Source organism: Drosophila elegans, unplaced genomic scaffold (assembly GCF_018152505.1).
Source record: "Drosophila elegans isolate 14027-0461.03 unplaced genomic scaffold, ASM1815250v1 contig_149, whole genome shotgun sequence".
NCBI classification, from domain to species: Eukaryota; Metazoa; Arthropoda; class Insecta; order Diptera; family Drosophilidae; genus Drosophila; species Drosophila elegans.
Window position 1 is genome coordinate 21,659,933 of NW_024545513.1, and position 22,775 is coordinate 21,682,707.

At 42.4% G+C, this 22,775-nt stretch overlaps 9 protein-coding genes across 9 annotated transcripts; 4 read left to right on the top strand and 5 right to left on the bottom strand.

Moving 5' to 3' along the window:
* Positions 1–195: 195 nt before the first annotated feature.
* On the bottom strand, positions 196–1,642 carry LOC108147636. Its single transcript, XM_017274292.2, has 2 exons — positions 1,461–1,642; positions 196–1,086 (listed from the first exon to the last, which is right to left on the bottom strand). Exons 1-2 carry the CDS (start codon positions 1,515–1,517, stop codon positions 301–303), a joined length of 843 nt encoding a protein of 280 aa, XP_017129781.1. The 5' UTR covers positions 1,518–1,642; the 3' UTR covers positions 196–300.
* Positions 1,643–2,404: 762 nt separating this feature from the next.
* LOC108147642 (putative 60S ribosomal protein L33) lies at positions 2,405–2,963 on the bottom strand. Its single transcript, XM_017274298.2, has 2 exons — positions 2,776–2,963; positions 2,405–2,682 (listed from the first exon to the last, which is right to left on the bottom strand). The coding sequence occupies exons 1-2, from the start codon at positions 2,836–2,838 to the stop codon at positions 2,554–2,556; spliced, it is 192 nt and encodes a 63-aa protein (XP_017129787.1). The 5' UTR covers positions 2,839–2,963; the 3' UTR covers positions 2,405–2,553.
* A 1,213-nt stretch (positions 2,964–4,176) lies between these two features.
* LOC108147624 (general odorant-binding protein 19a) lies at positions 4,177–5,572 on the top strand. The gene is made up of 3 exons (XM_017274280.1): positions 4,177–4,263; positions 4,337–4,504; positions 5,238–5,572. The coding sequence occupies exons 1-3, from the start codon at positions 4,195–4,197 to the stop codon at positions 5,439–5,441; spliced, it is 441 nt and encodes a 146-aa protein (XP_017129769.1). The 5' UTR covers positions 4,177–4,194; the 3' UTR covers positions 5,442–5,572.
* A 237-nt stretch (positions 5,573–5,809) lies between these two features.
* Positions 5,810–7,162, top strand: LOC108147631. The gene is made up of 3 exons (XM_017274287.1): positions 5,810–5,983; positions 6,059–6,281; positions 6,937–7,162. Exons 1-3 carry the CDS (start codon positions 5,818–5,820, stop codon positions 7,019–7,021), a joined length of 474 nt encoding a protein of 157 aa, XP_017129776.1. The 5' UTR covers positions 5,810–5,817; the 3' UTR covers positions 7,022–7,162.
* Positions 7,163–7,590: 428 nt separating this feature from the next.
* LOC108147634 (general odorant-binding protein 19d) lies at positions 7,591–8,486 on the bottom strand. Its single transcript, XM_017274289.1, has 2 exons — positions 8,162–8,486; positions 7,591–8,095 (listed from the first exon to the last, which is right to left on the bottom strand). Exons 1-2 carry the CDS (start codon positions 8,471–8,473, stop codon positions 7,883–7,885), a joined length of 525 nt encoding a protein of 174 aa, XP_017129778.1. The 5' UTR covers positions 8,474–8,486; the 3' UTR covers positions 7,591–7,882.
* Positions 8,487–10,741: 2,255 nt separating this feature from the next.
* On the top strand, positions 10,742–12,854 carry LOC108147714 (general odorant-binding protein 19d). Its single transcript, XM_017274437.2, has 4 exons — positions 10,742–10,982; positions 12,288–12,376; positions 12,444–12,580; positions 12,640–12,854. Exons 1-4 carry the CDS (start codon positions 10,835–10,837, stop codon positions 12,716–12,718), a joined length of 453 nt encoding a protein of 150 aa, XP_017129926.1. The 5' UTR covers positions 10,742–10,834; the 3' UTR covers positions 12,719–12,854.
* A 205-nt stretch (positions 12,855–13,059) lies between these two features.
* Positions 13,060–16,274, bottom strand: LOC108147713 (serine/threonine-protein phosphatase 4 catalytic subunit). Its single transcript, XM_017274436.2, has 3 exons — positions 16,128–16,274; positions 14,162–15,057; positions 13,060–14,090 (listed from the first exon to the last, which is right to left on the bottom strand). Exons 2-3 carry the CDS (start codon positions 14,953–14,955, stop codon positions 13,961–13,963), a joined length of 924 nt encoding a protein of 307 aa, XP_017129925.1. The 5' UTR covers positions 14,956–15,057; positions 16,128–16,274; the 3' UTR covers positions 13,060–13,960.
* An 834-nt stretch (positions 16,275–17,108) lies between these two features.
* LOC108147728 lies at positions 17,109–19,837 on the top strand. The gene is made up of 4 exons (XM_017274457.2): positions 17,109–17,465; positions 17,527–17,671; positions 17,739–18,745; positions 19,452–19,837. Exons 1-4 carry the CDS (start codon positions 17,289–17,291, stop codon positions 19,623–19,625), a joined length of 1,503 nt encoding a protein of 500 aa, XP_017129946.1. The 5' UTR covers positions 17,109–17,288; the 3' UTR covers positions 19,626–19,837.
* On the bottom strand, positions 19,779–20,796 carry LOC108147730 (putative hydroxypyruvate isomerase). The gene has a single exon (XM_017274458.2). The coding sequence runs from the start codon at positions 20,661–20,663 to the stop codon at positions 19,866–19,868; it is 798 nt and encodes a 265-aa protein (XP_017129947.1). The 5' UTR covers positions 20,664–20,796; the 3' UTR covers positions 19,779–19,865.
* Positions 20,797–22,775: the final 1,979 nt, after the last annotated feature.

Here is a 22,775-nt window from a genome sequence, read left to right on the forward strand (position 1 = left end):
GCGGAAAATGACTTTTTTTAATACCAATATTATTTTATGAAATAGAAAAAATGGTTGTAGAGATCGGATTAAAAAAATCAAATAAATTCTTCCTTAGTAAAGATGCCGTTATCAGGTTGACAACTTAAAAAAAAAATAATTTAAAATAACAAAACGGCGTCGACTTGAAGACAAAAATAAAATTTGTTTAGCCCATTTTTTCGGCATTTTAAAAGTTTATTTATTTTCAACTAAGAATTTGGAAGATCCCCAAAGGAAACTGGTCCGAAGACGGGGTTCCCTTCTCTCACCGATCGCCGCTCACTTCTCGTCGCTGGTGAAGAACAGGCCGGAGGCGAAGCCGTCGCTGAAGGCGCTGTACTCCGGCTGATCCTCTGGCTGGGCCTCTGCCTTTTCCCGGGCTGCCTCCTCCGGCTGGCGTTCCGAGGCGTTCTCCTGGCATTGGCTGTTGTTGTTGCTGTTCCTGTTGTTGTTCCTGTTGGTGGTGGCCAGGCAAAAGCGCGGGGCGGAGCGGCGATTAAGCGGCGTCTCATTCACGTACTCGTGGCGTTCCTCCTCCTCCCCCTCATCTTCCTCGAACTGAGCTGCTGCCGGGGAACCGTTAGCGGTACCGCTTCCGCTCCCGCTGGTGCTGACCGCCGCAGTGCCCAAGACGGCACCAACGACTCCACGCAGCACCCGGTAGAAGGTGTCGTGCACCTGGCCCATCAGCTGGCTGGTCGGACGCGGGCTCTCCTCGCAGGGACACTTGCTGCGCGGTGAAGCTGATCCTGCTCCTCCGGATCCGCCAGATGAAGGTGGCGGCGGCGGAGGCGGGTCGTCGCGGCAGCCGTCCTCATCGTGGCCCGCCGAACGGCGCTGCTGCTCCCGATCGTACTCGGTCATCGCCCGCTCCGAACGCTCCCGGCAAACGGAGCAGTCGGGATCCACGCCATAGACGCCGATGTCGCCATTCAGTGGCGCCTCGTGGTCCGACTCGCAGCTGCACTTCCCGCTGGCCAACTCACCGGAGGACTTCCCAGATCCGCGGCGCAAGCGGTATATGACGTACAGCAGAGCTATCGTGCCGTATGTGGCCTTGGCCACCTGGAGAATGGGGGGGGGAAGTGGGTTTCAAGGTCAAGGGTTACCATAGCCATACCATCCAACTTTTAAGTACTTTACAACAAAGCCAATTCTGGTGTTTACTCACTTTCGATACTTTTTTAAAGCAATTTTTGTTTGCAATTTAGAAAACATTTCAGAAGTAACTATAATTATAGTATGCAATTTTTCTTTTAGTTTAAATTCAGTTGAAAATTAATTTGTATTAGCGATGAAAACAAAACGAAATGCAATAGGATCTGAACTAAATCGTATCATATATTCGTGCTTTAACTTAACTGATTTAAGTTAATACTGCGCAACATTATATGATAGTACCAAAACCGAAAGGGTTTAACATTAAATTATGTGCTTACGTTTGCTCGCCCATTGATAGTTGTCCCATTGAAGTACTTCTTGAAGCCGTCAGCCATCGTCTGGGAACTGGGTATCTAGGTATTTGGGTATCTGAGAACTGGGGATCTGGGATTAGGTCGCCTTCAAGGTGTGTGTGCTGTTTTCGAGCGAGGCCTAATCGAATGGAATGACAAGGGACGAAGACTTTTGCCCAGCCTACTCGAGTCAAAAATCTGGAAATACCTAGGTAACAAGCTGTGGTACTTTATACCTTACCCATGTAAAGATATGTGTTGCTATAATTTAGCTGAATTAGTTACTGATTTCTATATACCCTAGGAAGAATACGTGCTAAGTTTTAAGGTAGGTACTGAAATTTTTTACATCACATTGACTATGCAAAATAGACATAAAATATATTTCAAATTCAACTTGCTTACCACCCAATTACTTATTATATACTTAAATAATTGTGTACCTTGTACCCTACCTATGTCTTTACTCTCGCAAATATAGTCAAACGATGCACCGTACCAAGGTCCAAAAAACTGGTCAAAGTTTTGAACTAGAGCACTTTTACCTTACCTAGATACCTAAATAACCGTGTACCTTTATCTGGTATTTAGTCTCGCAAATGGGGTCTGATCTTGTACCTTACCTACATACAAAAAACTTTTACCTTTCCCAATACTGGATGTCAGGATCCGAAATAAATATTTAAATAATTGAGAACCTTGTACATTACCTAGGTATTGAAATCCTGTACTTTACCTAGATCCAAAAAACAATTGTCAAGATCCAAAGTTCATTGACTCGACAAAGTACAAAGCTTTGAACTAGAGCACTTTTACCCTTCCTAGGTACCTAAATAATCTGTTACCTTATCAATGTATTTTTTCTCGCAAATAAAGTGAAATCTTGTACCTTACCTAGATTCCAAAAAAAAACTGTTACCTTTCCCAAATACTGGTTGCCAAGATCCGAAGTTTATTGACTCGACAAAGAACACGAGTTTTGAACTACAGCACTGGGAACTGAGGGGCTGATTACGGGATTCTTGATAATTGATACTTGATACGGGTGTACGGAAACGAGAATACGGGTGTATGACCCCTAGCCGTGCAGCATTGCCTGCTGGCAGCCCTTGCAGTAGAGCTTCGTCTCGCGACGCTTCGATTGGCGCTTGTGCATCTTGACCAGGACGTAGACCAAGCCCACCGAAGCCCAGGTGGCCTTGGCTACCTGTGGGTTTCCAGGTGGAAGTGGAAGTGGAAATGGAAGGGACAGAGTGCTGTAACCTATCAGGTTCAAGGTCACTGGTCACTGGTCACTTACATTGGCGCGGCCTCGCATGGTTTGGCTATTAAAGGCGTCGTTAAAGTTGAACTGCTCGGACATATTGGCGTCTTTGAATTGGATTCCACACACAATGGGGGCAAAAGATTGAAATTTGGATAGCACCTCTCTTTTTGACCTGATTTCGTTTGAGACTGTGCCTTAAAACTGAATTTAAGTAAAGTCACATTGAATCAGTGCCAAACGCTTGACAAGGCCTTCCCTGACTCAAAATCAACCTACAAACTTTAAATTGTAATTATTTTTTTGGGCAGGTTCTCCTTTCTTTGGCCTAACAGAAAGAGTCTCTTTAGGCTCAATTGGGTGGTTGACTTTATCCACCCACCACCGCCCAACCTAAGATAACCTATGATCGGTTTGAGTGAATAGCATTTTTGTTCATGCCACACGCAATACTATTTTCAACGTCATCAGTCGCACAAAATGCACAAATGAAATACATTTGCCATATAAATACCCACTTGCAACTAATTTAAAAGGTATATAATCTACTTATTTTTATACCCAGTACTCTAAGGCAAAAGGGGTAGATTAAAAAGTATCTAGTTTCTGAGAATTAGCCAGCTTGATCCGGTTCCCAAAGGATGAGGTTCTCGTACCCTTGGTAAGCTTAAACTAGGTTTTTAATTATTTCTTCTTAGCTTAAAACCTTCTTTGGCAATTGCATGTACAAATATTTAAAATGAAAATTAATCAGAATGTGAGCTTAACAGCCATTCTGGGTAAGTATAAGTTACTATCTGGTTAATTCGGCTATAATTGTAAAACAATAAAGTTAGGAACAATTTCCTATAATTTTGCCGATGATCTTGTGGAAGCTTTATACTACAGGTAAAGTATTTTATTTCGGTTTTTCTGTTAATTTTGATCGTTTTCATTAGACATCATGTATGCAAAGTTTTATTTAGATATGCAAATTTAAAACTAAGATGTTTTCACAAAATATAGGTATACAAAAGGGTCTATAGAAACATGTTCTGATAATTTCGGTTCGGAACCGGGTACCTTGTTATCGAGGCACTCGTCTATATGGCTTTTACTTGCTTTCGGGAACCGCCCCAATAGTTCTCAGCTGATATCTTGCTTCCATTTGCATTTGCATTTGCATTGGCATTTGCATGATCGAAAACAGTGGGAAGGTGTGGCGTAGCAATGTGATTGTGAACGCATCTCGCATGTCACCTCGCACGGTGGCTGACCCAACACCGAACTGTCAATTAGTGTGGCAAGATTATAGCAATATTGAAATGGGACTGGGACTAAGCCATACTTTGCGGTTCGATCGATGTGTGCCATAAGGCTCAATTCAGTATGAAGTCATTTGCATGTTGGCAGTCGCGCATATAAAAGGAGTCGGGAGTGGCATCATATCGCCTATCGTCTTGTCTCGTCTCGGCAATGAAGTTCCCTTTGCTGCTGATCTGTGTGGCCATATCCATGGCCTTGCTGCCCGGATCGAAGGCAGGGGTAGGTGTTAAAGCTCCCTGCCAAATGGCAAAGACTGTCCTCAGGATACCCCACTGGCTCTTACCTCTTCCAGGTGACGGAGGAGCAGATGCGGTCCGCCGGAAAACTGACCCGCGACGTCTGCCTGCCCAAGTATCCCAAGGTCAGCGAGGAGATAGCCGACAATATTCGCAACGGAAATATTCCCAACAGCAAGGACACCAACTGCTATATCAATTGCATCCTGGAAATGATGCAGGCGGTGAGTGTCGAGTTCGAGGCCACAATGATTTCACCAATGCTAGATGGAATTTTAGAGTTTCAAAAAAGAAAAACACTTTCAAAGTTGTTATTCTTCAAAACAAGAATCAAAGATTGGCAGAACCATAATATTCTTTTTTCAATAAGTTTTATTGTAATGAAACCAAGGTATACATTTTTTTACCTTTGGGTACATACAATAATTTTGGTCAGCAGTTTGCCACGCACAGAAGTATACATTTCCAAACTTTATAAAATATATATGTCACTGATCCAGCCATGTTCGTATGTCCGTTTGTCTGTCCTCCCCTCTGTCCGTTTCTACCCAAACTAGAGTCTCAGTTTTTAAGCTATCTGCATGAAACGGCTTATATTTTATTAAAATCTTATTGTGACAATCAGAAAAATACAAAAAATAAATGTTTTTCAATTGGTTTGAATATACTTCGATTTTAATTACTTCGATAGAATAGAAATTTTTTTAATCGGACTTGCTGAAGTTTTCTTTCTTTCTTGTTTATGTACAGTTACAGGCCAGATTGCTTTCTATTAGCCCAAACAATTAAAAAACTCTCTTAATTTTCTAAAAAACAACCATATCTGGATTTATCACATGGAAAGTTGTCTGTAGTTATTTTAAATCGGTAATCCCATAATTCAAAACTAGCCGCCATTTCCACCGACATGCAACCATTGTTCTACAAACATTTTCTGTTGCAATCCCTTTTTTTTAGATCAAGAAGGGTAAGTTCCAGGTGGAGGCGACCCTCAAGCAGATGGACATCCTGCTGCCGGACAGCTACAAGGAGGAGTACCGCAAGGGCATCAGCCTGTGCAAGGACTCCACCGTGGGCCTGAAGAACGCCCCCAACTGCGATCCCGCCTACGCCCTGCTCTCTTGCCTCAAGAGCAACATCAAGGTGTTCGTGTTTCCCTAGGAAATCGGATACCATCCCCCTGGCCGAACACAATAGATGAATCAGATAAATCATATCAGATCAGCAGTTAAAGCAGATAAGGTCCCATTGAAAGCACTCGATCAATAAAGGTTGAACCGGCATATACCTATTGTGGAGCGTTTTGATTGGACTGCAATGGATGATGGATGAATGGGTGGAAGTGGGTGATCAGGTGGCTTAGAGGCTTGGTAGCTTGGTGGGTTGCATGACTCGCCTCAGCAATGTCATGGCTATCGATGGGTGATCTACAAGCGAGGCGATTTGCTTGTACCGGATGTGCCGGACACGACTACGGCGGGTATAAATGGTCCGGCGTCGATCGTTGGTCCGACCACTTTCCACAAGAGAAGCGATAATGATGCAAATCAACCGGACGACGAACCTTCTGCTGGCACTGGCCTGCACCGCACTGCTACTGGGATCGGTGGCGGCCGACGACGAGGAGCCGTCCATGACCGTGGACGAGGTGGTGGAGCTGATCGAGCCCTTCAGCGATGGGTGTACGCCCAAGCCTCTGAGGGGTAAGTGCCATCTTGCAGAGCAACCCATCCCATTCTAATCCTCGTTGCTATGCCACTATGCCAATATGCCAACAGAGCACATCGTAGAGATGGTGCTGAACAAGGAGGACGCCAAGCACGAGACCAAGTGCTTCCGCCACTGCATGCTGGAGCAGTTCGAGCTGATGCCCGAGGGCCAGCTGCAGTTCAACGAGGACAAGACCCTCGAGATGGTCAACATGATGTTCCCGGATCGCGAGGACGATGGCCGGCGCATCGTCAAGAGCTGCAACGAGCAGCTGAAGGCGGAGAAGGACAAGTGAGTTCGAGATCCACAGGTGTCCAAGAAATCACTTCACACACCGAATTGCGGACAAATCTCAAGACAAATCTATTCAAAGTTTTTATTACAACTTTTACTGCTTAACACAGCAAAGACTAAAGTTTTGAAACGTTTTTAAACGCCACCGTTTCGAAAATAATAAGAGATTTCTTGGACATTTTTTCACTTCACTTTTTATTTTCACTTTTTTACGCGTTAACTGTCTTTTTATACTTTTTTATAATTTTTTAAACTATATATATTCATGATCAGCATCATCCGTTTCTAAGGAAACTAGTCTATCAGTTTTAAAGCTATCCGGATGAACCTCCCAAAAACTTTTTTTTATAGCAGGTTTTCCATTTCTACAATTATTTAAATATAAATTTGTTAAAATTGGACATCGAAGTCAAAAAGCTATCATAAAAAAATGAAATGAAATGAAATAGAAAAACTTAAATCGAATCATTTTATTTCTGTAATTACTGCCAGGGTATAAAAACTTCAACTTGAGAAAGTTTCTTTTCATTTTTTTTTTCTTGTTTCACTTAATTTTAGTAATTTCAGAAATTTACTGATTATACAAATATATTTGATAAAAAATCTTAACAATGTCTCATCCAAATGTTGTATCTGTGTATTCCTGATTTAGGTGTGAGGCCGCCCATGGGATCGCCATGTGCATGCTCCGCGAGATGCGCGCCTCTGGCTTTAAGATTCCTGATCTCAAGGAATGAGGATATTGAGCAGGCCGCCGCCCATTACCAGTTCTCCATTAATTTTTTTTTTGTGTTAGTACAGTTCAATTTAATTTAATTAGAAACAAATCGAGAACTTTGAGTGGTTCCCGACACAAATAAAGCGCCCAACTAACGAAATATTGAATGGTTATGGGGCTCTGGGATGGTATCATGTGCATTAACGTAATTAATTGGAAGTACTAATTTTATTTTTGAAAATAAACTGGCAAACTCAAAAGCTATGTAGTTCTTTAATTGTTTTGATTTTCTAACACAAGTGCTAAAGATTTGGATAAGCTATTAAAACTTTTACAATTTAAGGCAGTGAATAAGAATTGATTGACGTACAAAATAACTTACATCAGTTACACTCGTAAAGTAATGGAATAATAAAAGTAATTATCTGGCTTTTGAGTTCAAAATAGTATATTTCATATAAAAGTAAAACTAAATAATCATATTATTAAATACGTTTAATATTGAAATATTTGAAATATTGTGGAAAATATTAGTTTTAATATAGGTCCTATTTATATTTAAATATATCAGATATAAAAAAATGCTATTCCAAAAACAGTCAAAATTAACTATTAAAAAATATGTAGTATTTTCATATTTAAAATAATCAAAAACCGCAATGGAAGAATCTCGAAGTGAAAAATATTCAAATTGACTATGAAGTACATTGACTTACTACAAATGCTGATTATCGCATTGGAAGAAGCTTAGCTTTCAATTGTTTAGAAATATCAGTGTAGTTCTACACTTCGGTAAAATGTGCAGTTTTGTTGGAACCACTAATGACTACTTGGAGTAGTTGGAGATGGAACCTATCTCAAGGAGGCCTATTCTACGCATCTACCAGATCAGCTTCACTTTGCTGTGCTCCAGCTGGCGACCGATGCACTGGTTAAAGAAGTGGGCTGCCTCGCAGGCGCTCTTGGAGGAGCTGCTGCGGTTGCAGGACTGGGCCATGCTGCAGCTGATGGCAATGGCCATCTTGTTGTCCTGGGTCACCAGACTGGTCAGCTTCTCCACCTGGCTCAGGTTCAGCTTGTTGTTCTCGTCCATCTGCGGGTGGGCAATTTAGTGTGTTTAGGCCTACTTATATATCCCCCAATGCGGTAGACCACTCACCAGCTGGATCTTCTTGAGCACGCACTCCGCCAGGCACTTCTCCTTCTCGCTGGGATTGGTCACCTTCATCAGCGGTCGCTGGTCCTTGGGCAGGCCGAGCTTCTCGATGCACCCCATCCTGGCGGTGGTGATCATCTCCTGGACCTGCGGCAGGTTGCGATCTATCACCGACCAGACGGGCTCCGTTCCGGTCTTGGGCAGCAGCTTGGTGAGATCGAAGGCCGTGTTCTGGCCATGGACAAGGATGCACTGCATCGGCAGCAGAACGCCGACCACGATGGTAATCATCTGAATGTTCGGTAGTTTCATCATCGCGTCAGCTTGTTCTTTGGATCTGCACTGGTTGTGGCTCTAGTTCTTGGCTTAAATAGAGAGTGGGCCACACAACCTCACCTTCGCAATTATTTTTTCTCGCAGTGATTTTGCTGACGATACGCGATTTTTCATCGTCAAGTTCATTGTTCTCAGTGCCAAAGACGCGCATTACACAAAACGTGTATAAGTTTTCTCTGGGCAGCGGAATTATATTAACCTTTGATATAGAAATAATGCAAAATTTTAATGCAAACTACACTGGGTAACTTCAACAATGTAGATTTATGAGGCTATACTGTTCTAACAGCTTTTTGTGTGCCAAATTTGCCAACAAATTGAGTTCAATGAACTTCAAAAACCAATCGGAAATGTTTTCTGAATTTTTCAAGAACACGGCCAAGTGCAACTCTTTGGCCTTCAATTTTAAATTGTATTGTATTTTAAAAATACGTTAAATTTTGTTAAAACACGTAACCGTTCATCAGTTATTGTTTTTAAAAAATTATAAAAATGCCATTTAATAACGTTAGAATCAAATTTTTCACAACGCTGACGTGGTGATTAATTTGTGTAACAAGGCATCTGCGCTTTAAATTACAAAAAAATAATGATAAAATAATGAACATTTAAAAAATTGCAGCAGAACAAGTCACAAGGTGCACTGATAAAGAAATTGAATAGTAGAAAAATATCTGAATATTAAATTCAAAATTATTATTAATATTGAATCATAATGTTAAATACAATGCATATTAAATTGCATGATTTGCATGCATGTTAGATTTAGAATAGTAGTGTACCTATTTGATTTAAATGCACTTTATTTAAGTTAAATATGACAATAAGGAATATGTATATTCCTATATTCGAAATTAATCAAACGTCATCTTAAAACTCCCTATTCTTCCGGTTGCTTCTGAAATATAAATATAGTCTGAAATCCTGACTGGACAAACTTAAGTCATAAAAACTATATCCAAAAGAGGCGAATAATATGATGTTCAGAATATGTTTTAAATTGATGCATGATTTTATCGAACATTTATGAGCAAAAAAGCATCACCTGAATTGGTCATTACACTGACATTGACGGCCTTTGGAAAAAGTATTTTTTAAAAGTTTTAATCAAATAATTAAAAAAAAATATAATAAAAAAAAGATTATTAATATGTAAGCTTAAATCATAAATATTGATTGAATTAATATTATTATTATAGAATAATAAAACATTGTAAATAAAACTGATTTTTATAGTCTTATATTTTTAAACTTTTGAATTCCTTTTTTTGATACTTCGTTTATGCCAAAAATAAATACAAATAAAATTCATAATAAGGGTTTTTTTTAAACTACAAGAAAACGGAGTCACATTTTCACGATAACAATCTTCAACCAGTTTGGAACTTTAAATTAAAATTTATTGATGTGCTTGTTTCTTATTCGAACTAAGATTGAAACTCAAAAAAATAGTATCGCAGTGTGGTAACAGTTCTTCAACACAAAAGCATTTGAAAATTTAAAACTAAGCATGCAAGATGCCAACACGATAATCCAATTTCAGCTGTTTCGATCTACATTGAGATTGCGTGCACTGAAATTTCCACTCGGTGAAAAAGCGAACATGAAATGCAGATTGCGAGCAAGCGATTTATCACAGCCAAACTGACTGGGAAGTTGAGTGATCAAGGGTATATTATGGCCTAAACGACCAATTTGCGTGGCCGCCTGCCTGTGAATGTGAGGGCGAGATTCCAAAACGCAGGGGGATAGTCTAATAATATAATAGATGATATTGGATGGCCCCGCCAGTCACAATCACTCATCTCTCACCCAGAGCTGTTGATCGGTTTAATTACGAGCGGGATTTTGCATTTTGCATTTTGTATTTTGTATTTTGCATTTTGCATTTTCATTTCCAATGGACCCGACCCGGTGTGTGATTTCATGCCAGTCACCAATTAAGGGGGTAAAGTGGAGATCCCAGTTCCCAGTTCCCACCACGTCAGCTCCCATCCGATCCGATCACGTCCAGCGGAATTGAGTGGAGTGAAGTGGAGTGGAGTGAGGTGTAGTGAGGTGTCGTGTCATTTGGTCACACGATGCCCAGTCGAGGGCATCTCCGGCGGGTCCCGTATATGCCCATATAGTTCATAATTGCGAGTAATTGCCGGAGGTGCTTGAGACGCGGCTAGAGATCGATCTGATCTGCCAAATCAATCACGGGACTTTGCCTTAGCCAACTTCTCCTATAAAACGAGGGCGTCGCCAGCGTTTCGCATCCAATTCAGAGTTCGTACGTAGCGCAGTTCAATCGCCAATCGCAACTCGCAAATAGCAAACAGCAAATCGCAAGTCGAAATGTCGCGTCTATTCAATCTGTCCGTAATGCTGCTCCTGGGACTCGTGTGCCTGGGAACCACCCTTGCCAAGCCGCAAGAGGGGATGACCCGGGAGCATGCCACCCAGCTGGCCAACGAGTGCAAGGCGGAGACGGGCGCCACCGATGGTGAGTACGGAGTAGCCACTTGCCACTTCCACAGAGAGAAAACTGGATATGATACCGCATTTGCTATTTATTTGCTACACATCCCATACAAAGGAATATTTCGAGACGGTTTTTCATTTTTCATCTGTTCATATGCAGGCTATTTTTGATATTTTTTTTATAAAATTAAAATGTAAAATGTGAAATGCCTTTTTTTTGAACGACATTCTGATATCCCGAGCTTTGTGCATATACATAATATAAGGTATAATGTCGATTTTCCTTGGCAATTTTCCATTTTTTTTTTGGCAGCTATTAAATAAAACAATATAAATTATTAAATTTAAACTCTTCCCAAACTCTTTCACTCTACGTGTAACGGGTATAAAATTAATTTGGAATAACCTCTGACATCTTAGCTTTGCTCGAAATTGTGAGCTAAGCACTCATTTCCCTGGATTAAAAAAATAAGTACAGCGTCTAAAACTTCTTAATATTAATAAAATAATTTTTAAGTTTTTAATTTTCAATATACCTCCATAGTTTTGTTTTTCTTAAGAGTCTTTCTCTAATTTTGCATTTTCTAATTAAAAATGAAAACTTTTTCACTTTTGTGTAATAAAATCTGCTCAAAAGTTTTCGAACGATTTAGAGTCGGCAAATTGGTTTGACCATTACTAACCACAATTTTTTGATCTTCAAAAGTTTGCTAAAAACTTTTATTATAGCAAGCAAGGGTATTTTATCTTCAGCATTAGGTAACATTACACTTGCCAATAGGTTTTTTGTATACTCAGAATTTATACTTTTTTGTTGTCTCTCGAAAAGCGGACCCATCATTTTACTGTTGTGAGATGTGAAGCAAATAAAACTCATAAACAAACGTCTACAATAGTTGTATATAAACAACATTTTTCGATCGTTCCCTGGTAACGTTGCTCGACTTAATAAAAATAATAAAACTTTTGTTCTGAAATAGTAAGCCATCACTTACCATTCCATCTCGAAGTGTGTTTGTTTATCTTGAAAAACAGAGAAGTTATCATTTTTTGCATGTATTTTTCCATTTGTTTCTATGGCAGTTATATGATATAGTCGTCCGATTCTGTCTTATGTGCTGTTTGCATTAGAAATATGACTTTTGGGAAAGTTTCATCCAGATAGCTTGAAAACTGAAAGACTAGTTGTCATGATCGACTTTCCTATTGATGCTTAACAAGAAAATATATACAACTAATAGTTGCAAACTTTTGACTGACATTATCAAGGGCATAAACATATATGTTTGATATAATATCGTCGTTTTTTTTTTCTGTGTGATCTCAGAGGATGTGGAGCAGCTAATGAAGCATGTGGCTCCCGAAAGTCACGAGGCCAAGTGCCTGCGCGCCTGCGTGTTGAAGAAGTTCCAGATCGTAAGTGCTAAAAACGCGAGCAATTACCTTATTACTTTGCTTACCAGCTCCTTGTTTGTATTTGCAGATGGATGAGGCCGGCAAGGTGAACAAGGAGAATGCCGTGCAGATGGTCAAGGCCATGAGCAAGCATGATGCCGAGAAGGAGGACGCCCCCGCCGACGTGGTGGCCAAGTGCGAGGGCATCGAGACACCCCCTGACCAGTGAGTACCGTCTCCGGCTCATCATCCATTCATCCTTTACTTATGCATACTTTTCCCAGTTGTGATGCTGCCGCCGCCTTTGAAGACTGCATCTACGAGCAAATAAAGGAGCACGGACTCGAGCTGGAGGACCACTGAAAACAGATCTGAGACCAATAATGAACCCGATACAGAAGCACAAGCGCCCTAACTGGAATATAACCATTATTTTTGTTATGTGTATACTATGACTAGAGTTTAAGTTCCCAATAAACTGAGAAACTGCAAAAGAAAACGGATATTGGATTGTGAAAGGGAATGTATTGGGAAGGACATATGCTAGACTTAGTTTCATGGGATAAAGTAATTATTCAAAATATGCAGGAATATATTTAGCACATATCTTTCATAGATGCTTAGCGTGCTAATGTTTTGGCGTAGAATCGCAGGATTCTTGCGGCTCTAAAAGGTTCCAAAATGTATGCAGTACTGACTCGACGTCGTGCTTATTATCTTTATTTTAATAATAGTTATTTTTATATAATATCCCAATCTGGGGCGTACTTAAAACTCGTTTCTTACATGCTACGAACTACTACTCCTTTTTTTTCGTATCTGTCTTTCTCCAACTGTTTGCCGGCTGAGAAATTCCGTTTCAGGCATGCAAAGTCTTTTTCCAATCAATGAACTTAATGACGTCTTTGAACATTTGCTTCCATCCCTAACTCTGCCGACTTGCCGACTTTATGCATTTTGTCGGTCAAGATGGCTTAATGCGTTAACCTACATCTATATGTATAGTAAGGTGCCCGATCTCAGGGAATTCGCGTCGAGCAGACGACTGTGGCGGGTGTGTTTGCTAACCGTCTGCGCCAGGCGAATTGGCAGGAGTCGCGGACAAGGGGGTATTAATCCTATTATTTAGTAGCTAGATGCAATGCGCAGGTTTCATACGCGGCCCATACTATTGATCTCTTCACAAACCAGATGACTTCCACGAGCACGTAACAGCACAAGTCTCCAAATGAAACAGATACAGGTAAACAGATGGTAAAAAAAAAAAAAAGATATCTAAGTAGTTCTTGGGAAACTAAGTAGATCTGAACGCGAACTGAATGCGGATCTGTGTCCGGCTGCTTGGGGTGCACATGCAGTCTGTTGTTGCCCGCCGCCGCCAGTTTGATATCTTAGCTTACTTTATGTTTATGTTACAGTTGTTCTCTAGCACATGCAGTTGCGGTTCGTGTGTGCTTTGCTTAGGCAGGCTGGCAGTTGAATTTTACCCTAAACGATTTGCGTCAGCCACCCGTGGGCACCCGCCACCCACCACCCGCCCCGCGTCCATTCGAGCCGATTGTCAGGGGAGCAGCAGCGGGAAGTCGCCGAACTGTTCTGCTCGTCTTAGAGGAAGTAGTCCGCCTGGGGCTTCTTGGAGGGTATGCCGCGACTCTCCTGCGGAGCCGCCTCGAAGATGACGAAGTCGCGGTGCAGGTACTCATTCAGCTCCAAGATGGCAGCCACATTGCCGCAGCTGCATGTGCAAGAGCAGGACAAGAAGTTAGTAAGGCAATTCGAGCATTTCGAGCATGGCGGATTACTCACCGATAGCAGTAGTTTGGCGCCGACCAGACGGTCAGGACGGTTTCGTTGAAGTGCCACTTGAAGCCCTCCATCACCAGCTGATGCGCACGGCAAATCATGTCGATCTCGTTGGTGCGGTTGAACTGGGAGACCACATCCGACCCGAACAGATAGCCAGCGCCGCGCGGCGAGACGCCCCAGCCGGTCTGGTCCTCCGGATCGCTCCAGAGCAGGTCGCACATGGGCCCGTCGTGCGGCACCTCCTGCTTGCGGTCGATGCTGCGAATCTGGTCCAGGTACTGGATCGACGGCGACAGGCCGCCGTGCACGCAGAATATCTTGCCGTCGATAATGGCAGACAGGCTGAGGTAGTCGAAGATCTCCGTGCAGTAGCGCCACACGGCCGTCGAGCCGTACTTGCGAAGGCACTCGTCGTAGAAGCCATACACCTGGGTGATCTGGCGCGACTCATGGTTGCCGCGGATCAGCGTAATGCGGTCCGGATAGCGCACCTTCAGCGCCAGCAGAAGGAGGAATGTCTCCACGCTGTAGTAGCCGCGGTCCACAAAGTCGCCCATGAACAGATAGTTCTTCTCGGGCACATCGCCGCCCACCTTGAAGAGCTCCTTCAGGTCGTAGAACTGGCCGTGGATGTCGCCGCACACGGTCACCGGCGAATCCACACGCTGCACATTGCCCTCCTCCACCAGGATCTCGCGGGCCTTCGCGCACAGGGCCTTAACCTCGTTCTCCTTGATGATCTCGCAGCGCTTCAGCTGCTCGATCTGGCGGTCCAGGTCGCTGTAGTCGGACATCTTCACCCGGAGGATGGCGGCAGCCGAGGCAACGGGAAAGCGGTGAATCGGACTGCAGGCGTTGACTGGGCGGAGGGACAGCGTCGTTCGTCGTTCACCGGGCTAAGGTGGTTCGAAATGAAAGGAAACGAAACAAACAAGCCAGAACAATAAGATTATGTCAAAAGCAGGACAAAAGGGATATACGTGCAGAAGTGCTCAACAGGAGGAGAAAGAGACATTCTTGTTCCGTCTATCCGCTAAAAACACACACACGTTACTTGGCTAACTATAAACTAAGTTTATATCAACCAAAGTCGAATGTCTATTGGTGTTGGCCTTAGTTTTGTAAACTATGCTATCATATACAATAAATAAATAAAAAAATATATCTGTAATGAAATACTTTCGTGTGACTTTCTGAAAATGTATTGGAGGATATTGCTTATGATGAACTTTTGTGTACAGCATTTGCCACTTGTTGAAGTATATCAAATAAGGTATTTTAAACAGCCTATCAAATACAACTTATATACTTCCAAAAGTCTAAATGGCTAGATCTACGATGCGAAATCGAGACTTTGATGGACGTATTACTTTAGAAAACTTTGACTACTCATGAAACACACAACAGCCGAGTATATCTAGCCATACCCATGTCAGTATGTCCCTGTAAAAGTTGAGATCTGGGGAAAAATTAGAGCCAGAGATGTTTGGTCATGACCCTAAAAACCGGAAAAATTTGGTTTTTTAGGTTTTATTAAATTTGTAGGCTACGTATTTTGTGGAAGAGCAGATTCTAGGGTATTTCATAGTCGGGTCACTAGGTAAGTAGGCTTGATATTTTACAACAGTGCATGGGGTAAGTCATAGTTATTCATTCTCCTTTTTTTCCTAATTCGTAATAATAAGGTTTTTATGAAACCTTGAAGCAAGTGAATAAATATAAGAAGTGTATATTAAAGTCGACTAGAGCGTCGTTTTTGTTTGTGTTTCGGTTTCTGCGTGCGATTTTTGTGCGTTTGTGTGCGTCGGCTTTGTGCGGGTGCATGGTAGGTAGGTATGTGTGTGCGTGTGTGTGTGTCCGTGTGGCTTGTCGCTAGTTTTTTTTCCGCGCGCAATTTCCACCGTCTGCCGTGCTTTTCGACGCTTTTCGACGCTTTCTCGGCTGTTTTCCGGTCAACGCTACTTACTCAGCGCAATGGCGGTCTTTCTCGACAATCCTTTTGCTGGTGGCTCGGCTCTCGTGCTCGCGTTTTCGTAAATAAAATGCACATTAATTTCTTTTGGCAACCGGGAACCGTGCTTAGGGTTTAGTGAGACCGAAGGCGACCGCTGCTGGAATACGACATTGAGTGGATGTGTCACCATGCCTTTTCCCGCCACTAGCGGACGGTCACACTAGCAGATTTCGGGATTTATTCAATTTCATGGCGTTGCCAGACGAGGTGAGAGAATATTTAGCTCCGACTTCTGATCATTTAAAAAGATTTTATTGTTATAATTAAAACATCACCCTGTATTAAAAGCGTATTTCAACTAAATCTACAAATTTTTTAAAAATATTTTTTGATAAAGCTAATATTTTGGCAGATAACAAAACCGGGCTTTCCAGACTTTAACTTCGACATTATTTTATTTAATGGAGCAATTTTGACTATTCCTACTTTAGTGTAGAAACAATAATCGCATTAAACAACGAGCTAAAATTTATTGTTGACTATTTTAAAAGCTTACCTGCAGGGTAAACTAATTTTTAATATTAAGTTTCGTTGCTAAGTATTTAATAAAAAATTGTAAGTCTATGAACAACTTAAATAGCTTCCTTATTTAAATTAACAGTAAATAATAGGTGCTTGGATAGTTAATAGCTTCTATGGCTTATCGAAAAACACAGAGAACTCTGATTTTCAACAGCACATAAGTTGTTGAATTGCAGATTTCTGGAAAAGCTACTTGCAGTTATCATTGCGGCAATGTTTTCATCAATGTTTTTGATTCAATAATAAAAGCTTATATAAATCTGTTTAGAACAGACCGAAATAATTATAAGGGGAAAACAGGCTTTTTACTTCCAGATTAGCGATTTGTCGATAGCTATCGATATATATTCTGCCAACTTGCAGTTTTCCCATCCTTAAGGCCAACTTCAATAAATTTGTTTACATATATCGAACGTCTCGGACTATCGTAACATCGATTGATTGGGGGGGGGGAGCGGGGCGTCGCTAACCATTTAAATACAATGGTGAAATGCAATTCAATCACTAAGCCCTCAGCACACATAGGCAACCATTTAAGTACAATCGCGAAATCCAATCCAGTTCAATTCAATCACCAACCACTCACGAGCAATGTCCACCTTTGGAGCTGATGTGGACCAGGTTTGGCCGGCGGTCACTGGAGATGCCCAGCCACTGTCCGCTTTCGGACGCAAGTTGCTGAAGGATTGCCGGCAGGTGATTAAGCCCGTTTCGGGAGATGATGACTTGCAGAAGCTGATGGCCAAGTCCGAGGAGTTTCCCCTGGAGGTGAGTGCGGCCAAGCCACCCGACCAAAATCGCATTCAAACTCCAACTTTTGTTTTTGCAGTTCGGCGTGGAGAGTGTCCGCGTGAAGAAGCAATCTCCTCGGCGGTTGGACAGGATCAACCAGCAGGTGAGCTCCGCCTATCCGCTGATACACGAACGCACTTTGGGCCTCTACCTGCAGTACCTGGAGCACAAGTGTCACTTTGGTGAGACAGCGCCTCGCTCCTCCTGCTCTTAAGTGTCTTAACTGATGCACATCCCACCCGCATGCAGGCAACTCCGTGGAGAAGCCCATCTATCGGCCGCTCTCCCTGTGCGACTTTGTGCAGCGCCTGCTGGAGAAGCGCTGCGCCAGCTTCTTTGCCCGCAACGACAAGTACTTGCTGCTGGGCGGCGAGACCGGGGCCAGTGGCTTCGAATCCGTGGGCTCGCTGGAGGAGACAGCGCCCCTGGTGCTGGCCAACGTGCTGAGCTACGACGACATCAAGCTGTCCGCCCTGCTCTCCGTCAGCTCCCACACGGAGTTTGTCAACGAGGGCGAGCGTACCAACTGCGGACGCGTTGACCGGCACACCACGACCTTGCAGGAAAGCGGCGTTATCGTGGGCATGATTGGGGCCCGGCTCTCCAGGCGCAATCTCATGGAGTTCCAGGACATTGTGATCGCTCGCCAGCAGAACACACGCGACAGGGGCTACGGCATGGCATTGGATGAGCCTGCTGGCACGCGGGCCGAGGATTACCGGCGCCTGTGGCGCGGCTTCTATGCCACGCGGGACCTTGTGCACGGTGAGGCCAGCATTGATAACCGGCGCTTTGGGCCCTCGCGAAACAAGCTGGACGTCTTCGACAATCTGGTGATGAAACGGCGCTACGCCATCAGCTTCGACATGCTGCTGCTGGAGGCGCAGGCGAGGGCGAAGCGTGTCAACCAGCTGGCCTACATCCATGTGGTGGGCTTCGGTCTGGGCGTGTGGAAGGCGGCCGCCCAGCAGGAGCGCATCTTCCTGGAGACCTTCGAGCAGCGCATGCGCACGCTGGGCAGCCGGCTGGGGCACATTGGTCTCGTGCACTTCTCCTGGTTCTCGATCACCGACTGCGGCAGTCTGCGCAACGGCGCATTGCTGGACATTCCCGGCCATCCAAAGGGCGGCATTAGGGTGCTCAATTCGAAGCGCAATCCGGCCCGGAAGCTGACCACCCCTGAGCACGGCGATATGCTGCTCGTTGTGTCCTACGCCTGGGACGGCAACGCACTGCCCGGTAACGAATTCTGGATGGTGAGTGGTGAGGGGGTTATAGGGATATATATTCACACATCAAATTTCAAGTAAATCGAGAGATGACGGGGTAAGAGTAACACATTTTGAACCTGTATTCTGTACACACATAGTACACTCCTTTCGTACTACAAATTGTGGCAAAAAACAGATAGGAACCGAAACCCAACCAAATCAAAGATAATGCCTCCATCATAGATAAAGCCTCTTTATAATGTTGTGGTTTGGGCTTTTGATATGTTATTTTCAAGTAAAGCACATTTAAAAATCTTTTTTTTCTAATCCTTTTCAATTGAAAAGCAAATATTTTAGGAAAAACATAAGGTTAGAAATTTGTCGACCCGTTATCTGATTTAATGGGAATACGCTGCAATGCAATTAGCTGCATTAATTCTATTAATCAGGAATAGTAATTTAGAATTTAACCTTCAAAAAGGAAATTAACTGACATTTAGCCCATATTACGACTATACGCATACCTAACTTTATGGAGGTCAGTACCTGACTTTATTTTTATAAACTAACTGAGCTTGAAATGTGACTTTCAAATGTAATTTTGAAAATTTTAACCACATTCTGTTGGTAATGAAACTGCAATTCCTGTCCAATTAATACAATACAATATGCCAATGTACTAACTAATGTTATAACCAGTAATGCCTTTTGTACCCCACTAATCGCTTACTGAAATCGCTCTTCGTTGCAGAAAATGCTGAAGTCCACGGGAGACTCGTCGACAGCTTGCTCCACCCTCGTGGCCGAGCTGCATAATCCGTACATCAACACGGTCTTCTGCAACGGAAGCAACCTGCACATCGCCTCGCCGGAGCACGGGGTGCTTCACATTGCCGAATATGCCAAGCGGGTGATCCCGAGCTAGATCAGCTAGATGAAATAAGTAGATCTATTCGACTATCTAATCTTATCTAATCGTGTGTGCGCAGCTACTGTTCTACTCCACGCTTGTTGTAGGTCATTTCCATGACCTTTTTATTTAACCATCTTGAAGTTGTTTAGAAAAGTTTCGAAAATATTGGTTCAACCGGCGGCTTTATGTTTGTAAAAAGTGTAAATACATGAGTGTAAATGCAATGCAAGTCCGTAGTATCCTTTGATCAGGTTATAGTGTGTAGCCCAGCTTGGCTACCCAGCCCAGACCATCGACCGTCGTCGTCTGGGGCTTGTACTCGCAGCCCACCCAACCGTCGTAGCCGAACTGCTGGAGCAGCTTGAGGACATAGCCGTAGTCGAGCTCCCCGGAAACGTCCGGTTCGTGGCGATGCGGCACCTGGGCGATCTGGAAGTGGCCGATGAGGGACTTGTGCTCGTCGAGCGTCTTGGAGACGTTGCCATGCAGATGCTGCAGGTGATAGATGTCGGCCAGCAGCCGGATGTTGTCCGCCGCCACATCGGCCAGTACTCCGGCGGCCTTGGAGTACGAGTTCATATAGTAGCCGGGCACGGCGTACTTGTTGATTGGCTCTATCACGCCAATCATCTGGCTGGCCCTTAACCTGTCGGCGGCCATTTTCAGGTTGGCGGTGTACGTCTTCGTATAGTCGCTCTCCAGGCGGTCGCCCTTCTGGAGCCCGGCGGTCAGGTGAATCTTGCCGCAGCCCACATCGCGGGCGAACTCGATGGTGGCGTCCAATTGGCGGCTGAACAGCTGCTCTGAGCCGGGAACACTGGTGGAGCCGAAGCGCAGCTGGTCGTCGCTCTTGTCGAAGGCCAGGTTGACCAGGCTGACCACCATGCCCGTGTCCTTGACGGCGGCCACCACGTCGCCGGTCTCGCCCTCCGGATAGGGGATCTCGACGGCCCGGAATCCGCTCTGGTGGGCCAGCCGGATCCGTTCCGCGATCGTCGCCGCCCGCTCCGTGAACAGAAAATTTAGATTCGCAGCGAACTTGAGTGCCATTTCTGGATTTGTGTGTGTGTGTTGTCTTCCCGATTTTCCCGTCCCACTAATCTCCGCCTGCGTTTACGCTTGGTAAACAACTGGTTGCCCGATGGCGATTACACTGTTTTATCTACCGACTTTTGATTCGGCCAATGTCATTTGCCAAGAGCTTTTTACACTAAAGCTTTGTGCGAAGTGTACATACATACATATATATACATATGCATGCTATAGCTATTCAAAAGTCACTAGATTCTAAAGTTTTATAGTAATAATTGTTTTAAATATATGAAAATTTGAAAAAATATTTTAAACTGATGGTACTAGTTCAAATTTTACACTTTATCGAAACGAAAAACAGCACTTTAATCGTGAACTAATCAGTACTTTTAATTAATAATTCATGTTTACAAAAAGAATATAAATAATGTAGAATTCAACTATGAAATGAAGTTTTTTTTTATTATGAAATGAAGGTTTATTATTATTTAAAGTCGCCTTTTAATTGCATTGGTCCATGTATTCATTCCAACCCATAAGTTTAAATTTAAATTTAAATCCAAATTTTTTCGGTGTCTACTCGATATTTGGGCTATCGCATGTAACTATCACCTCTAACAATAACGAATGATAAGAAAAAACAGCTGGCAAACGAAGGCGGGACGATATGAATTTCAATTTTGGCATTTGTAATGGGGTTATTTCACTACATTGTTATATAGGTATATTCATGATCTGCATAACTAGGCGAATCTTTCTAGTCATGTCCGTCCGGCCGTTTATACGCAAACTTGTCTCTCAGCTTTAAAGCTATCTGCATTTCCTGTTTCCTATTGCAATTATAAGAAAGTCGGAACAAGCCGGGTTGGAAGACTATATCATATAGCTCGAGGAAAAAAATTTTAAAAAATTAAAACTTTGCTGTTTTTTAACTTTTTTTTTATTATTGTTTCGATAAATAGTTATGCTTTTATTATTTCACAATTACTGTTTTAATTTGATTTAAATCGGACGAATATGTCGTACAGCTCCCATGGGAACAAACGAGTTATGAAATAAATATATATGTAAAGAATTTTTCCTTATAAAATTACAAATATTTTTGAACATAGTAATGGCTTAATAATTCAGAATTGTGCTCTTAATTTTATTAAAATCGGAAAGATCGAATAAGTTAGCTAAAATTCATTATAGCTTTAATGTTTTTAAACATAAACGGAAATAAATCGAAATTTAGATGTTTTAAAGAGTATTTAAATTTAGCAATAGCTGCAGGGGTATATAAACTTCGCTTTGTCGAAGTTTGCTTTCTTGTTTTACTTTATCAAATACTTTTAAATGCATTTATTAGGCCAGCGCATCGATCATCCGACCCGTGGGCCGGTGGCGGATGTGCATTACAAAATAACCTTTCATACGCTATAAAATTAAAAATTAATATGCATTCTTGAACTGTTTTTCATCTGCACCGGAAAATCAAGGTTTGATCTCTGGAGAATTTATTTGACTTAAATTTGTAAGCCAGTGTAATCGAATCAAACATTTCAAACGGCTTGTTTGTTTGTTTGTTAGTTAGTTTTTGTTTAGAATCTTTCCAGGTCGGACTACCACTGAATTTGATAACTACGTTGGCTAAGTTATTACAATATTATTGTTGTGTAAGACAGATTAAATTGAAGGCAGTGGGTTATTGTGGGAAACAAAATCAAAATGTTGTCTATGTCTATAAAAAAATTGTAACATATTCATATTTTAAATAACTTAAGACAGTAATGCATAAAAAAATAAGCGGGAAATATTTTAATTAGGTACAAAGTATTTGGATTTACAAAGTTTTTTTTACCAGTGTTTTCGCTTTGCCAAGCAAATGTATTGTATTAATTATAAGCACATTAATTTGTTAGCTTCATGTAAACGTCAATGGCTTCGCCCAACAATACCTTATTAATTAATTGTTCTTATTTATTATCAATGACAAAAGCGAATTAAATTTCTCTTTTATTTTATTTAATTTGATACAAAAATAGCCATTTAAAGCCATCATTCAAATCCATATGAAAATGCAATAGTCGTTTGCAACAAATGTTGCACAAGGATTAGGCAAATGGAATTGGTTTGTCAAAACCGAGC